Source organism: Hemicordylus capensis, chromosome 6 (assembly GCF_027244095.1).
Source record: "Hemicordylus capensis ecotype Gifberg chromosome 6, rHemCap1.1.pri, whole genome shotgun sequence".
Lineage (NCBI taxonomy): Eukaryota > Metazoa > Chordata > Lepidosauria > Squamata > Cordylidae > Hemicordylus > Hemicordylus capensis.
This window is the reverse complement of record NC_069662.1, coordinates 119,379,856-119,395,976: the sequence shown is the minus strand read 5'-3', so window position 1 is coordinate 119,395,976 and position 16,121 is coordinate 119,379,856. Positions and strand designations below refer to the sequence as shown.

The window sequence follows — 16,121 nt, the reverse complement described above, 5'->3', positions numbered from 1 at the left end:
ACTTTAACGCTTCAGCCCCTGCAGTTCTTCCATGTACCAAAGGGCCAGTTTTGAAGCAAGTCAGAGGAGACACTTAGAACAGATCATATCTACTGCCCTGGTGAGTTTGCTATTCCAATTCTCCACCAGGGCATCAACAGGTTCACCAGCAGAGCCAACACTAAATCCTTCCAAGGCTTCTTGGAATCCTATTGGATCCAATAACCCTTTTGGGTGGACCATCCTAATACAGTAGGCTCAACACCACTGCATAGGTGGGATGTGGTTGTAAGTCCGACCTTATCCAGATGAGTCCCCAACCACAGAACACTACTCTGAAAAGAGTAAAAGACCAGATCAAACGTGTGACCAGCAATGTGTGTCAGTCCCAACACCGCTTGGGATAGGCCCAAAGTTGTCATGACCACTATGAACTCCTGAGCCGCCCCAAACAAACTGGTCTTGAAGTGAACATTGAAGTCCCCCACCACCACAAGCCTGAGAGACTCTCAATGCCAAACCTGAGACGAAGCCCATCAGCTTAGTTTAGGACTCCGCTGGGCAGTGGGGCAATTGGTATACTTCTGAGGAGCTGGGGACTCATCAGAAGTCCCAGTCTATCCCTGGTTCCCAAACTTAAATACACACATTTGATATGGTCAAACACTAAAATTTTAGAAGTCTGAATTTAATTTAAAAGTTTAAAAAATTGTTTTGTATTGTATTTTGTATCTTTGGGTTTTTTGTTTTGGATGAACATGTTATGTTTAAACTTGATGCTTTAATACTGTGTTGTGAGCTGCCCAGAGAACAATTTGTTATGGGGCGGCTAACAAATAAAGAATATAATTATTATTTCTGACACTTTGACAGGGATCCTGGTAAGGAAGATGTTGTTCTTATAGACCACAGCCACTCCACTCCACTCCACCTCCCCTTACCTGCTCCTCAACAAAGTACCCTGAAGGGAGAAGCTGGGACCAGACTGGGCCACCAGCCTCCCCCAACCAAGTCTCTGTAATATATGTCAGGTCAGCCCCTTCATCCACAATCAGACCCAATATATTTGCATTTTAATTTTGTTATATTGCCTGCTATATTTGTTCTAACATGATTTTCAAGGTGAAGTCTCCCTTTTTATATATAACACTTAAATAGGTTTATCATCGTTGCTGGGTATAAGCAATAATATAAGATTTTGGTTAGTCCATTCTGGTAACTGATACTCCCACAATATTAAAGGAGAAATATTAATATTTCAAATATTAAAAACTATTTGGAATCAACACTTTTGGGATTTTAGGACTTGAAGAGGGTTGTTAGATTGTGTTGAGTGATCACATTTCCAAAAGGAGTCAGCACAAGGGGCAGTGAGGAATACTTCCTAAATCTAACCTATAGTGACTTTAACCCTCATGAAGTTATGAAGTCCGAGTAGTCAGGTTGATTGGTTTTCTAGCCATATTTTTATCCATGCAAAACATATTTGGGAGTTCAGACAAAATTGCATCAATTCCAGCATTAAACATCAGTGTGCATACCATGGATATTAACTCCCCAGCTGAAGTAAAACAATTCTTATGAGTTTCTGTCCATGCAGTGTCTGCTGATAGTTTGCCTACTAGATCACCTATTTGATGGAGTTAAAACAATTAAGCAAAAACCCCAATATGATTATGGAATTACCATACAATAGTTGAAACATGATAGATATAATTGGGCATACTGACAATATGAAACCCCTTTTGAAAAAAGGTTGGGTTAAAGTTCCCTTTGAAAGATCCGAGGCTGTAGGAAAAACTAAGTCAGGCTGTTTGCAACTTTCCCCCCAAAGCTCAACCACCAGGGCACCCAAGGCACTATCACTCCCGAACCCTGACAAACAACTGACTTGAAATTGACCTAGATCTATTCTAATCATCCAGGAGTACCTGGAGCAGTTCAGTGGCAGCCTACTCAACCTTATTGGCTAAAAAGAGGGATTAAAATTATGCTATAATTCCACAATTCATGGGGATCTAGGAGAAAGTTTTGGTTTTTTAAAATGCACTATTGTTTTTACTATTGCCTCTTTCAGGCTAGATTGAACTAGGCCAGAGGTATAGCTATAATTGAACCAATGAATAGGGAGAGTGTCCCTGGACCCACGAGGGAGAGGGGCTCTCCAGCTTAGTGAGGATGTGGAGGGAGCGACCCATATTCACTTTTTGTTCCAGGGTGCACTCAAACCTTGCTACATCCCTGAACAAAGCTCCCCCAGCCTCAATGATTAATGGGTATTCACCAAGGCTATCAATTTCTCTCAGTTTTTCAATACTAGCCATGAACAAAAATCATGAAGATATACTGTAGAACTGACTATTCAAATATCTTGTCTTCCTCCTTGGGTATTAATAACTGAAACTCATCTAATCAAATCTAGCACAAGAACCTCTATGACTTTGATATCAATTGACTCAGAATTGCAGATGGAGTAGATGAGAGTTATTTTAACTGCAAAAAAACAAAACAAAGAACGAAAAACCACCACAAAACCACACGCTCTGAAAACAGTCACACCAGGCCATCAAGGGTTCTAAACCTTCAGAATGAAAAGCTAGATTGGAAAAAACCTTTAACCACTCAAAAAACCTGTGCTCGATGAGACTGTGTATGTAACGGTAATTGAGAAGACTGATCTATTCACTGTCACCATCACCATGGAGTAGGCTTTTAGATGGTCTCCAAGTAGTATTCAACTGGATTCACCAAGAGCTTTCTTCCACTGTGCTTGCTGTCATTCTTACTGCTTCATTGTCAATGCTCCATTAAAATGCAGATAGGACACCTAGAAGTTATTGCATGAATTGCCCATGTCTGCTCTTTATTGCAGGAGTCAACTAGAGTTCCAACAAAGTAGCTGGCTTCATCAGCTACCAGAATCTTCCAAAGATATCAGGAAATCATCCAGATTCATCAATGGTTACACCACCTCTGCAAAAGCCTATTGGAGCTACGAATGAGGCTGTAACCAGAGAACAATCCATCCACAACAAAGAGTTCAACACTAGAATCCTCACCCATGGATCAATCCTTACCTGCATGAAATAAGAGGCTAAATAAAGAATGTGACCTGTAACATGCACTGGATCATACACACATTAGGATGCATGCCATGCCTTGGTATGGAAATTGAAGTCCTCCAGAACTCTAAGCTTCAGAGACCTAAATAAATGCAGGACAACTCTCTCCTTACCTTTCCGAGTCAAACCTAAGTTACTACTATATTCCTAACTCCATGTTTGTATAGCTATGTTCACTGCCACTTCCCCTGATGGAGGGAATAAGGCAGAATAATTATAGGATCACTCAAAGTAACATGGGCTGTTAGAACTTGGGGGTGTACTTACAAATTAGAGGAACATAGGATGAGCACATTCTGAGGTTTTCATGAGATGTAATATGTATGTTGCAAGCTGGCACTAAATTATTTAATGCTGCTTTCTTTCTTTTCAAATTTAGGAAAAGGGCAGAAAACCTTAAAGTCAGGCTGAGAGTTTGCTGTCTGCAAAAACAAATTTAACTTTTTGAAACTTGTAAGATTAGGTAAAATTGCATTAGTAATCCAAGATACTATTGGTTCAAGGTTTCTTTCTTCAAATGCAAATGAACAAATGTCTATATACTAATTCTACTTTAACTCATTTTATTGTTACTCCCCATTATTTAATCTACAGAATGTGTTTAATTTTAAATTCTACAATATAAAGCAAGGTACCTTAGATTATACCCAAATTCTGTGCATACATATTAAAAAAGAAGCCTCAGTTTGTCCAGCAGCGCTTATTTCCATATGACTGGAGCCTCATTATTTTCAATATAGTTCAGCCAGAAGAAGGGGAGGAAACTTACCTTGAGCAGATCTGACATAATGATTGAAGAGAAATGGCAGGCATATAGCTTAAGGCAGCATTGTAACGTAACAAAAGGAATGTCAATACTTCAAATCTGTTTTTTAAAAAAGGAAGAAGAGTTCTAATTATTTAAATACACAAAAAAGCTTGAAACCTGCAAACAGAAACACACATTATTCTGTCAGTTTTTATTATAGAAGGATACCACCAATTTCTGTGATATTATCAAAAGATATGCAACTGTGGAATATGAAGATATTATGAAGGAGTAATTCAGCACAAAGGTTCAATATTGTTTTTTTAAGTATTTAGGACTGAAAGTAGTATCATGTATTTTTACCTGTTTTGTGCTGTCAGCATCTCTCTCTGCAAATGAGGGCCACTGTACACAACCTTGGACAAACCATGCTGAGATAAAGCACCCTCTGTAAGAGCCAGTGAGCCAATACTGGATGGCTAAAGAAAACAGATAATACTCAAATTCATCAGTCAAGTCAGTGATAGTGAAAAAAAGTTTGTTTTTAAAAGGCAAAGTAACTACTTTCAGGCTCACACTATCTTCAGCTTTATCACTCCAGCATCCACACTAGTTTTGAAAGTAAAATAATCTAACTTTTTGGAAGTTTTATGCAAGATTGCTGACCACTGCACCTGAAGCTTATTAGAATTCTAGTCAATATAACACTTCTCAGAGAAGCTCATCGTGACCATCTATTCTCAGAATATTCTACAACAGCAACTATTCTATTCAGTTGCACCACCAGCATGACTTCTACAAGGAAAGTGTGTTTCTAAACCAGTAAGATGATAAAACAGCGACTGAATGACATTCACTGAAGATTGGCTACAACAGAATTGTACACATAAAGTAGAAACATATATAAACTTACTTCATGATATACTGATGGTTTGGATAAGGATGGAATTGTAAAACTTAATACTCTGCTGTGCCCCTCTTTATCAACTATTTCCTGTAAGTAAAAAAAGAAATACAGCACATTCTGCAAAATATATGGGAACAATAGGTTTGTTTCAACTGGCACTCACTTAGTATAGCTGAGGAGGGCATGAACTTTCATCCCACATCAGCAGCTGTTCTTTAAGAACAATGCCACTAAATAAGGAGGTGGATGGAAGCATGAAGATATATGCCTCAACTAGAAGAGGGATCAGGAAAGCAATCATCCTTCACATCTAGTATGTCTTGGCCAACTACATGCTGTACCTGGCATATAAGACATTTTATTCACTAAGATTCTTAAATTTGTCCAATGAGATTTGTCAATTTAAACTTTAAAGTTCTGAAAAATTACAATCATTTTAATGTAATGTACATTTTGGCTTCTTTGTAAAGTGTACATAGTTTTAATACTACAAAAATTGATACTGTGGTATAACATGTTTTAAACAAGCCTTATAAAATTCCTTTGCTTATACGAACTCTTTCATTTACAAATAGTACGACTACTAATACTTAAGGGACTTTACTGTGGCTAGCATTACAAGAGCCAAAACAGATGAGAAACTTATTTTTTAGACATCCATTATTTCAAAAGTCACTACCACAGATAGTTCTAGCCATGTTAGGCTGTTGGAACAAAAATAATAGTAGCCTCTCTTCAGGCATTTACTTACTATACTGATCTAGCTAGATCCAAAGTGTTTCCACACTAGAGCTCTTTAGTGCCAAGGCATTGCTTCTCTGCAATAAACTGAATGTAAAATTAACAGTTTTCACACAGCATTTAATATAGTGCTGTGTTAGCCAGCAATGCCCTTCCCCTTGGCCAAGAGCCTTTTATAATGCCTATTCATGACTAAGCTCTATTCAGCAAAACCCCCTGAGAGTTTCAAATTCAAGTTTGCTGCTTACAAGTTCAGCCTGTTTTATTGCTTCCTTTAAACCCACCTGGGGGATTATCAAGTAACTAGTATTTTTCAGCCCGTTAAATTAACGGGCGCTAGTAGCCTTCTCCGCCCTCCCCCACAGTCTCCTCCTGCCCAGGGCCACCTCCTCCTCCCGCTTTTGCTCGGCCGCTAACCCGGCCCCCGGCGGGCCGCCCTCTACAGGGCTGCTCGGCCTGCGACAGCCCCCGGCGAGCCGCCTGTTACCAGGCCGCGCAGCAGGCTTAAGAGCCCTCTACCGGGCTGCTCGGCCCGAGACAGCCACTCCGCAGAGCCGTTCGCCCAGCCCCGGTACCCCCGGCGGCGGGGCTTAAGAGCCCTCCGCCGCCACTCGTGGCCTCTGCTGTCGCTCCTGGCCGCCGCTCCTGGCCTCCGCAGCCACCCCGCTGAGCCACTCGCCCAGCCCCCGTACCCCCGGCGGCCGGGCTTAAGAGTCCTCCGCCGCCGCTCATGGTCTCTGCTGCAGCTCCTGGCCGCCGCTCGGCCTGCCGCTGCTCCTCCCCCTGCCCGGCGTCGGCCACTTCTCCTTAGCCCGCCGCTTCTCCTCAGCCCGCCGCTTCTCCTCCAACTGCCCAACATGGTGGCCGGTGCCAGCGGTCATGTCTCCCTCGGCGTGTTCTGGGCATGCGCTCCGCGCATGCCCAGAACAGCCGAGGGAGACACGGACGCACGCCAAGCACTTTATTATAGAGGACTAGTATTTTTCAGCCCATTAAAATAACGGGCGCTAGTGGCCTTCTCCGCCTCCGCTGCCAACTCACCCGGCTTCCCCCCGCCTCCTCGCTTTGCTGGGGCCCCACCGCCGGCCTACCCTTTCCGCCGCCCAGAGTGCCTCCCGCCGACGTCGCATTTGGCCTTCTGGCCGGGCAGAGAGGTCCGCCGCCAAGAATGCCAGCCGCCGCCGCCGTGTTTCCCCTCCCCGTGGCCGGTTCGGACCCGCCGCCGCCTCTGCTCTCCTAGCGGCCGGGCCGGGCCCACCGCCACCACCTCTGTCGTTTTCGGCGGGCAGGCCAGACCCGCCGCCGCCTCCTGGCTTGTCCGTTCCCCTTGCAGCCACTAACATGGCCGCCTGGTGCTGGCGGTCGTGTCTCCCTCGGCGTGTTCTGGGCATGCGCTCCGCGCATGCCCAGAACAGCCGAGGGAGACGCAGACGCACGCCAAGCACTTTATTATAGAGGATTCCCCCTTGAGTTTCAGTTCCTGCAGAGATGGAGTGGGGAAGACTTGTTACCAGTTCCTTTTTCATTATTTCTGTTGTTGCTTTAATGGCAAGAATAGAATTGAGTTGGCTGAAGCTGCAAAAAGTGTTCCATTTCAAAGATAGGAACCCTGATCTGATCTTTTATTACAATCATTGATCAGATGCAAATACACCCAACAGCAGTGCTACAGTACTTTTATAGTTTTACTGTTGTGAGCTTCCCCGAGCAGAGAGGCCAAATACAAATATTTTAAATAAATACATTTGTTGAAAATCCAGTCCAACAGATAATATGCTTCTCCACAATAATAAGTGCTTGTTTAACACAGGAGCCCTGAAAAGCTCTAGAGTGCTTTTTTCTGTCTACACTGGATTGGCTGGAGCTGCAACTGTAGTTCACAAAACATGGCACACATCAAGACCACAGGAGGAGAATGCCAAAGATACTGGAAGTTAATGTCAAAACTGTGTAATGTGGAAGCATGGTAATTCTAGATAAAAGGGAATTCCATAAAAGCACCCTTGATTCATCACCAGCAGCCACTAGTCACACCCAATCTGATTCACTTGTTTTCAACGTAATACTTTGACACGGCCATCTCTTATACTACTCAACCCCACCAAAAGTTAATTTTTCTCTTTCTTTCCTCTACACTCAAGGAATATACACACCTAGCCATTTTATTATTAAATTTTATTTATTAAATTTATATACTGCCCGACTCCAAAGGCTCTTGGCGGCATTTGAGCAAGAATGTCATGTATTTGATGATGTAGACTCCAGCCCAAAAAAGCTTACATCACAGCCAAGTTATTTCAAAAGGTACCACCCAGTGTTCCCTCTTAATTTTTTTCGTCTATATGCGGAATGAGTTTTGTTCTGGGTGGCAGTATCATGGCAGTGTGCGCGCAAGTGTATTCAGAGTGGGGCCTTCCTGATTCAACCTGAGCAGGATCTAAAATTAACTGAGGGGACATTAAAAAAAACTGTGTGCACATGGACATGTGCACACCTTAGAAGGAATACTGGTGCCACCAAACTCTTTAAAGAGACAGAAAATTCAGAACTATCTGTTTGATTTCAGCTTTCAATCAAAACCAAGTCACACATTTAATACTCATTTTATTTAGTTACTTACACACACACACCCCTACCTGAACACAACCAATTTTATAGGATTGTAACACAGGTAAAGTTGTTATCTTGGGTACAACCCAGATTACCAACTGTACCAGACAAGAGTTACTTGTATCAACTAATGATATTGTATAATTAATGCAGTTCATTACTCTATGCCAAGCAGAGAACTCCCCTGCTTTCCAGAATACAGGCAACATCCACCTTTCTTTCCAAAGATTTGGTTTCCAAAACCAAATCTATCAGCTCTGAGCAGGGAAAGTATGAGAGAAGGGCACATCAGTGTACATTTTCCTTCCAGATCTCCACTACCTGGCACTAGACATCAAAACAGTCTTGAAGCCTTACCTCATCCAAACCCATTACCCCAGTTTTTTCTGTTTTCAATCAGGATAAACTAATGGGGGCTCTACAACAAGGAGCAAGCCTTCCACATGTTCTCTAATCCAAGATCAAAGGAGGAAGATCTATGCATACCTGCTACCCGCTTCAGACCACTCTCACATTTCTCCCTCTAATGTCTCACATTAGGGAGCAATAGTCATTGGGGATGGGAAAAAGAAATCTGCAGAAGAGAGCAAGAAGCATACCTCCAAACCCCTATTTCCCCTTCAGAGAAAGACCTTGCCCATTTCTTTGTGCAGTCTTTCCCACATACTCAAGACTAAGAGTGTATAGTCATAGGCACACTCCAGGTAAGAATTGTCCCACTGCTATCACACCAGCATTATGAGGCCTTAGTAGGTATAAAGATAATGCACAAAGAATATATAAAGACCAAGCATGCCATAATGCAACAGTGGTAAACTGCTTCATCCAATAAAGCTAGAACTAAAGGAGATGATTGTTAATGACATCTAAACCCAAGAGTACCATAGCACATGTTAATAATCCAGATTTTTGTCTTCCATTAATAAATAAATAAATCCATAGGGACATTTCCGCCAATACCAATGATTTGTAATTTATCCCAAGAGAGAGAGAGATTAACATCTCAAATGTGATAGCCAGCGTGGTATAGTGGTTAGAGTGCTGTACTAGGTCTGGGGAGACCTGAGTTCAAATTCCCATTCTGCCATGATACTTGCTGGGTGACTCTGGGCCAGTCACTTCTCTCTCAGCCTAACCCTACTTCACAGGGTTGTTGTGAGGAGAAACTTAAGTATGTAGTATACCGCTCTGGGCTCCTTGGAGGAAGCGCAGAATATAAAATGTAAAAATAATAAATAATAATAAAAAATAATACACACCAAGTTGTAAACTCCTAGGATAAGTGCTTCTATGCAGCCACTACTTTGCAGGTCTTTACTGGCAGACACAGCAAGATAGCACCATATCAATTCTGGAAGAAACTGCAGCGTGAATTGCAGCAGAAGTTCCTCACCACTGCGATAGAACTCAAACAGCTGGTGACAGACTGGCTCAAGGAGCTGAAAGAAAGAACCACCATTAAATGTTTATTGCAATGGTGTAACACTTCACGATATGTTTTTCTGCAATTCAAGTGGCACCAGTGTTCTCTACGTTTTTTCCTTCTGTGCGCGGAATGAGTTTTGTTCTGGGTGGCAGTATCAAGGCAGCGTGCGCGCACACGCATTCAGAGCGGGACATTCCTGATTCAGCCTGAGCAGGATCTAAAATTAACTAAGTGGACATCAAAAAACATGTGAGCACACACACATGCCTTAGAGGGAACACTGAGTGGCACAGTTGTCTAGTTTTTAGAAGAAACTCGATTGTATGCCAGATGTTATATTCATCTCCTGCAGTTAGTGTGGCCCCATTTAGTTTCTTCATTCAATAAGTTCTTCCTTCTTTTCAGAAGCAAAGATGCATTTTTAAGTGTCTGTCTTTCATGCAGCTAATTAGGAAAAAGCAGGGACCCCAATAGTGGAAGGAAAGATGTGGTACAACAATTATACTTTGAGCTTTAAGAATGGTCAAGGTTGGGGGTGAGGAGGAAGATCAACTGTGGCAAAAAGAGAGAGAGGGAGTAGTGAGGAGTAAGATGCAGGTGGGTTATGGCAGTTTAACAGTGACAAGTCAAAGTAAGTGAAAGAGATAGGTATTTATGTGCTTGTTTCTACTTCTATGTCCTTTAGGATAACCAGCACTTCTAGGTTCAGCTGGCAGCAACTATATAACAGCACTGCTCTAGAAGTATAGCTCTATAGTATATATGTATTCAAACTTTAAAACTGGAAGATTTCAAACAGAAATTGCCTCTACTTCTGTATCAGTGAGGCAGCTAGGTCATAATGACTGAGAAAACTATCCTCTTCCCTTCAAAAACCTTTACTGAAATCCCAATTTTAAAATATATCGGGGAGGGGGGCATAGAAAGACAATAGCTAATTGCTTTCCCAAAACTCAGAAAGTCTTAAGAGCCTTGCTTGCTAAAAGGAGGCAGATTGCAGGGAGGACTGACCCTTTCCTACAGCCAAGCGGTCAAATCTAATTTGTTCAGCAGGAACACCAAATATATAAACAGAAAGACTATCAATTGAGCAGGAAAGGTACTTTAAAAATCAAGTTTTTAGTCTTCTGGGCTACAGAGAAGATGAAATATGTACAGTGTAAGCAAAATTAACACCTGAAGAGCCTCAAGATGTATGCCATGAATGGACTGATGTTCTGCATATTTCTTATTTCGTGTCACCCTGTGTACTGTTGCATTTAGTTTATGACCTTGATACTTTTTATAAAGAGGATGCATATTTTATTCCCACACTTTTCTGTGCCTCAGTTATAGTTCTGTATACATTTACCTACCTCACTTTGTGGATCTTGAATAACTTTGTATAAAGATGTGACCAGAGAACTCTTGTCTTTCATATTTTTAGCATAGCTTGGTATGGATGCTTCTGGCACTGTCTAATACAAACAGTTAAACATGTAAGTTAATCCAATAAACAGACTTCTTATCCCTTATGCAGAAAAGGTGTGAACTCTAGCAGTATTTTCAGTTCAATTCCAGGGGGATGGGGTGGTGGAATAAGTCCTACACCAGAGTATCCTATATTTCTGCATTTTAATTTTAAAAGCACATTTAACACCACCCCAACTATAATGTGACTTGTTACAGAAAGTATTTGAACTTACTACTATAGAATCATGCAAACAGGAATTAAGCAAAGATAATAACACTATATGATGATGATAATAATGATGATAATAATCTTCTGATACTTGCTTCATTTATATCCAACATTTCTTTCATAATGGAACTTAAGACAGTGTTCATGGAATTTCCAAGTGGTCCACCATCCAGATTCTATACTGTCTGTGTGCAAGTTTCATTGACTTCCATTGCTATGCTCGGAAAAGTGGGTAGGGAGACACTTTCCTAGGATTCTGTACTAAAATATTAATCAGAACAGACCCACTCTGCAGGACTAAGAGTATACTGATCTAAGACTCATGTTGGTTATTAATGTGACCCAAAGCACACTTGAACATGGTGGGACTTAACCTCCGAACAAACATTAATAGACTGTGCCACACAACATCTCTCTTTTGAAAGACTAAATTCATACGTTGATTCAAAATGAAGCACTGTCTGTGCCTGGATTTATTGATGCATTCAAAGGTCAATAAAGTTGGGTTTTTCCCCCCTTTTGATGTAGGCATTGTCTACAGATCATTATTTTGTTATATGCCCGGCCCAGGCTTGTTTCTCTCCTAACCTAGTCTTTCTCTGACAGAGAGTTTCAGATACCCAGCACAAGCCATGTGGCATCCACAGGTAGTCCAGCAGAAAAAGGAAAGAACTTGAAGGAATATGCCTTGTTCCTCTCAGCATTCTGGAAGTCTGAATGTTCAAGTTTCAGACTGACAGAAGCCTGGGCAGTAGGTGTCCCACTACAGAAGATCAGGAACATGCAGGAACTGAGCCAACCACAAGAATCAGCCAAGGTCAAAACTATGAAGGGCCAGGGTAAACATGTATGGGGAAAGCTGCATTATTGTTTCATTTAAATACACTGAAAGAAATCTCTTGTAAGCCATGGCTGCTGTCTCTGGATGTTGAGATGTTTGTTCAGTCATTCCAAAAGTGCTAACAAGTGTTTAAGAGAAAGTGAGCTAGAAGTCCTTTAGCTGACCTCAGCTTAAGAACAGTTCTATAGGAAAGAGTGCCAAGAATTCTTAAGAAATCGAAACAAAACAGAACTGCTTATAATGGGTTCTAAATTGGAAAGGATTTCAGGTCACATAGTCCATCCATTTGCCTAAAAATAGGACTGCTCACAAGAACTGCACACACGGACAAATGTCCAAACCCAAGTATAACTTGTTTTTAGTTCATCACCTAAATTTAAAAAAAAAATTTACAAAAGGCAGTGGTGAGATCATCTGTCAGAACCAACACACCATTCCTTGGGTGTCAGAAATCAAAAGTCAGAAATTTAGCCCTGCACCTTATGCTTCTCAAATCCAATAATCCGAACCATCTGTTGCTTGCTGTGTGACAACCATGTCACACACTAACACCAAGATTGCTGACTTACCAAAGCCAGGACCTAACCCTTAAAAACAGAGGAAAATAACCATTTCTCCATAACTATGCTACATAAAGACTAATAAAACTGAACAAGAATCCACTTTCAACAAAAGTTTTAAGATTGAATTGAAAACATTCCAGTGTTACTGCTGGTTCAGCAGCTGGCTAAACAGGAACTGAGTAGGAAAGGAAGAAGTCCCACCCCTCCACCTGTGCCACTGGATGCAAGCACAATGGAGGGAGGAGCTATAGCCCTTAATCTCTTGAAGGATTGCACAACTGTAGTCCTAATGGCAGTATCACACAGATAGTCCAAGAGCAGAGAACACTGCATCCAATACTGCCCCCGCCAAAACCACCACCCCCAAACCACTCAGCCCTTATTTCTGCACAGCCACTTTAATGATAAACTAATAGGCAAAAAATTATGCAAGACTGCTATTGGAGAGAATTATGATTTTTTCCAATTTTTTCCATTTTCTGGTACAGATTATGCCGGGTAAACTGGACTTCAGAGTTCCAGCCATACCAAAACTTCAACTACTGTTTAATTCAGAGTTAACATAAAGCATTTTATCCTTCCTAGATTATAAATGGGTCAAACCTAATGTTTCATGCTTTGGTATTTGCAGCAGAATGGCAAATAAGAGATCTGTGTTCTATTAGGGACAGTTTCTAACATTTAATACTTAAAAGCAATATTGATTTGCAAGAGTCATATCTTACTTTGAATTCCGATAACCATTCTTCTACAATCCCTGTGTCCACAGCCAACATCTTCCAACATTTGTTCTGAAATCTTCAGCCTTAAGATTTGGGAAGAAATATGTGAGTACTTTGCAATACACTTATTTTTGGCAAGACAAGAACCATGAGAGAGTGGATAACATTATAGTCAAAAGCATTATATCAAAGCATCTGCTTTGATATTCATAACTATGGAAACAATCCATGGAACGAACACCCTTCTCAACTTAGATGCTGGAGTGTTAAAACAGCATTGCACATCACACACTAGTAGCAACATTTTATTTATCAATGTTTTATTCATGCAAGGGTACATTAAGAGAAAACACTCTCTTTTCTCTAAGTACAGAGAAAAAACTTTCAAAAACAGTACTGTGCATTATGCTCTGCAATACAATAGAAAGAATATCAGCACACAAAAACACAGCTTAGTACTAATAAGGCAGTTAAAGTAGGTCAAACATGCAACTAAAGACCAGCATAAACACATTTTTCCTGAAACCACCAGAACACCAATGTCCATTCACCAGTACCAGCTCTTATAACTGAAAGTACACAAATGAAGCTATTCCTACTAAAACATAGCCAACAGCAGGCTAAGCAGTGTAATACTTTCGTTTTAAGAAGATCCCCAGAACTGCAAGGGTGACAGTCATCTGCCAGTGATTTTTTTAACAGTAAAATTACAATCAGTTTTCTTTGCCAGTGGTGAAAATGTTGGGGTAGCCCACCATAAGACTGGATTCAAAACAATATATCCCATTTTTCTAGAAGGGAAAAGGGCTTTTGGAAGCTCAGTTATCACTCTGATTTTCTATACACTAGGGAACATGCTGGGATTCTAAAGATTCTAATGATCATAGACTGCATAGAAATGCATCTGCGTATAAGTCATTTGTTATACACTCTTGATAAAATATACAGTTACACAGATATACAAGGAAATGAGAACCCATTACTTCCATTGCACCTGTTGAGTAAGCTGACAAAAATGTAAACAGTGGTGGGAAGGCGCAGTGCAGTGCCAAAGCAGCTAGCACCACAATAAGTCACTGCAACCTTCGTTAATGCTTCTGGACTCCTTTCAATCAATTTCAGACTTGTTACCCAAACTGTGCTCCAGGAGCATTAGGCAAACTATTATCTAAGTCCAGAGACATCATTCAGTGTTGAAGAGCTTTCCACCTTCCACTCCACATTTCTGTGCCAGCTGAAAGAATACTGCCAGGCCACAGGGGAAGAAGAGATTCACAGAAAAGAGATAGAGTCACTATGTCCTGAATAGTGCCACCTTCCCCCCTGCCCTGCTATTTTGCATTACTCCTCACTAGCCAAAAACGTTATTAAAGAATCCTTTATAGTGATGGGTCAAGTCAGTCAAACCTAGAGCTAGGCAGCTTCCTAAGCAATTTCCTCCCCAAGCAACAGCAGGCATTCTCTAGTTTAAAAGAGATACCTGTAGGGCCTGGCAATCTGCTGATCATCAGAACATGTGGCTGTGTTTTGGTTTTTCTAGGTTCTAGGCTATGAAACCTAAAAAAGGCTGGGGGGTTAGGAATACAGAGGTATAAAAACAATGGGATAATTCCACATCCTAGAATCTAAAAAACAAAGCCACACGTTCCGATGATCTGCTAATTGTCAGGATCTACAGGTATCTTTTTTGAACTAACGAAAGCCTGCTGTGGCTTAAGGCTTGAGGAGGAAGAGGAACTTCCTTGGAAAGGTGCCTAGCTCTAGGATTGCTGGGCAGTCCTTTCAGTTCTAGCTGAGCCCTTCCACACAAGCATTTTCGTCCTTGACCACTCGCCTGGTCAACGTGACCTGGCATGAAGGTTAGGCGAGAGGAAGAAGCCGCACACACGAGCGATGCCCGAAGCTTCAGGGCACAACCGGCTGCTCCTGCAGGCTGCCAGTCGCCGCCGCCGCCCCCCGCACTACTGAGAACCCGAGACTCGAGTTCATTCAGAAGGGGAGCGCGACCCTCAACCACACGCCCCAAGGCGGCTCCACGTGTTATCCAGCCTTGGCCATCTCCACTCCTTAGTGTGGGTTTGGGGACAAGTCTTAACCTTTTATTTCAAGCCCTGCAGGGCGGAGGGTGGGGCGGGGTGGACGGGCAGGATGCCTAAAGGACCCACCATCACACGAGCCTCCTCGTCCGCCGAGGTCAGTCCGGGAGAGCCGCCCGCCCTCCCCGCCTCCGAGGCGCAGTTGGCAGGAGAGCGAGAGGCTTCCCTGGCTCCCTCCTGGTCTGAGTTTCTTGGCTATGCCTCCCCGCTTCCCACCCAACCGCAGCGCCGCTTCTGGGTCTCCTTCCCACTCTGCAGGGAGACGACTCCGGGTCGGAGAGAGGAGACTCACCCGGACTCTTCCCGGTCAGCTCTTCCCTGCTCCGAGCCGTCCTCTCTCTCTCTCCCCACTCCTCCCTTCCACCCCAACGGCAGCGAATCCGCTCCTCGATCTCGCTCCTCCACTGCCGTGAAGCAACTGAACGAGAGGGAGGAGAAGGAGAAAGAGAATCCGCACGGAGGAGCCTGGAACTCTCGCGAGTGCGAGACTTCGACACCCACGTGCCCCTGTGCTATTTATAATTGGAGCGGCGCGCGGGGGGCAGAGGGGGCTGGTTGCTGCCCTTGTAGGGTGCAGGGTGAAGCTCCTGGAAGAGAGTGGAGTGGGGTCTGCGAATCCGGTGCAACCCCCTGCCCTGCACAGGGGCACCAGGCTGAGGTCTGTGAAGGTGGGCCGGTTGCAACC

At 42.7% G+C, this 16,121-nt stretch overlaps 1 protein-coding gene across 7 annotated transcripts in view; it reads right to left on the bottom strand.

Moving 5' to 3' along the window:
• Positions 1-15,882, bottom strand: part of HYCC1 (hyccin PI4KA lipid kinase complex subunit 1) — a 36,926-nt gene extending 21,044 nt beyond the window's left edge. For 6 of the 7 annotated variants that reach the window (XR_008309919.1, XR_008309920.1, XR_008309921.1 and 3 more), the window contains exons 1-7: positions 15,729-15,882; positions 13,344-13,423; positions 10,889-10,990; positions 9,367-9,546; positions 4,763-4,843; positions 4,213-4,328; positions 3,871-3,966 (exon numbers count right to left, since the gene is read on the bottom strand). Coding sequence is in view for 4 of the 7 variants with exons in the window: in XM_053262149.1 (XP_053118124.1) it covers positions 3,871-3,966; positions 4,213-4,328; positions 4,763-4,843; positions 9,367-9,546; positions 10,889-10,990; positions 13,344-13,394 (626 nt within the window). In the remaining 3 variants the exon portion in view is untranslated. Of the gene's footprint in view, positions 1-3,870; positions 3,967-4,212; positions 4,329-4,762; positions 4,844-9,366; positions 9,547-10,888; positions 10,991-13,343; positions 13,424-15,505; positions 15,654-15,728 lie in introns of those variants that run through there. The other variant, XM_053262150.1, reaches the window with a different exon arrangement.
• Positions 15,883-16,121: the final 239 nt, after the last annotated feature.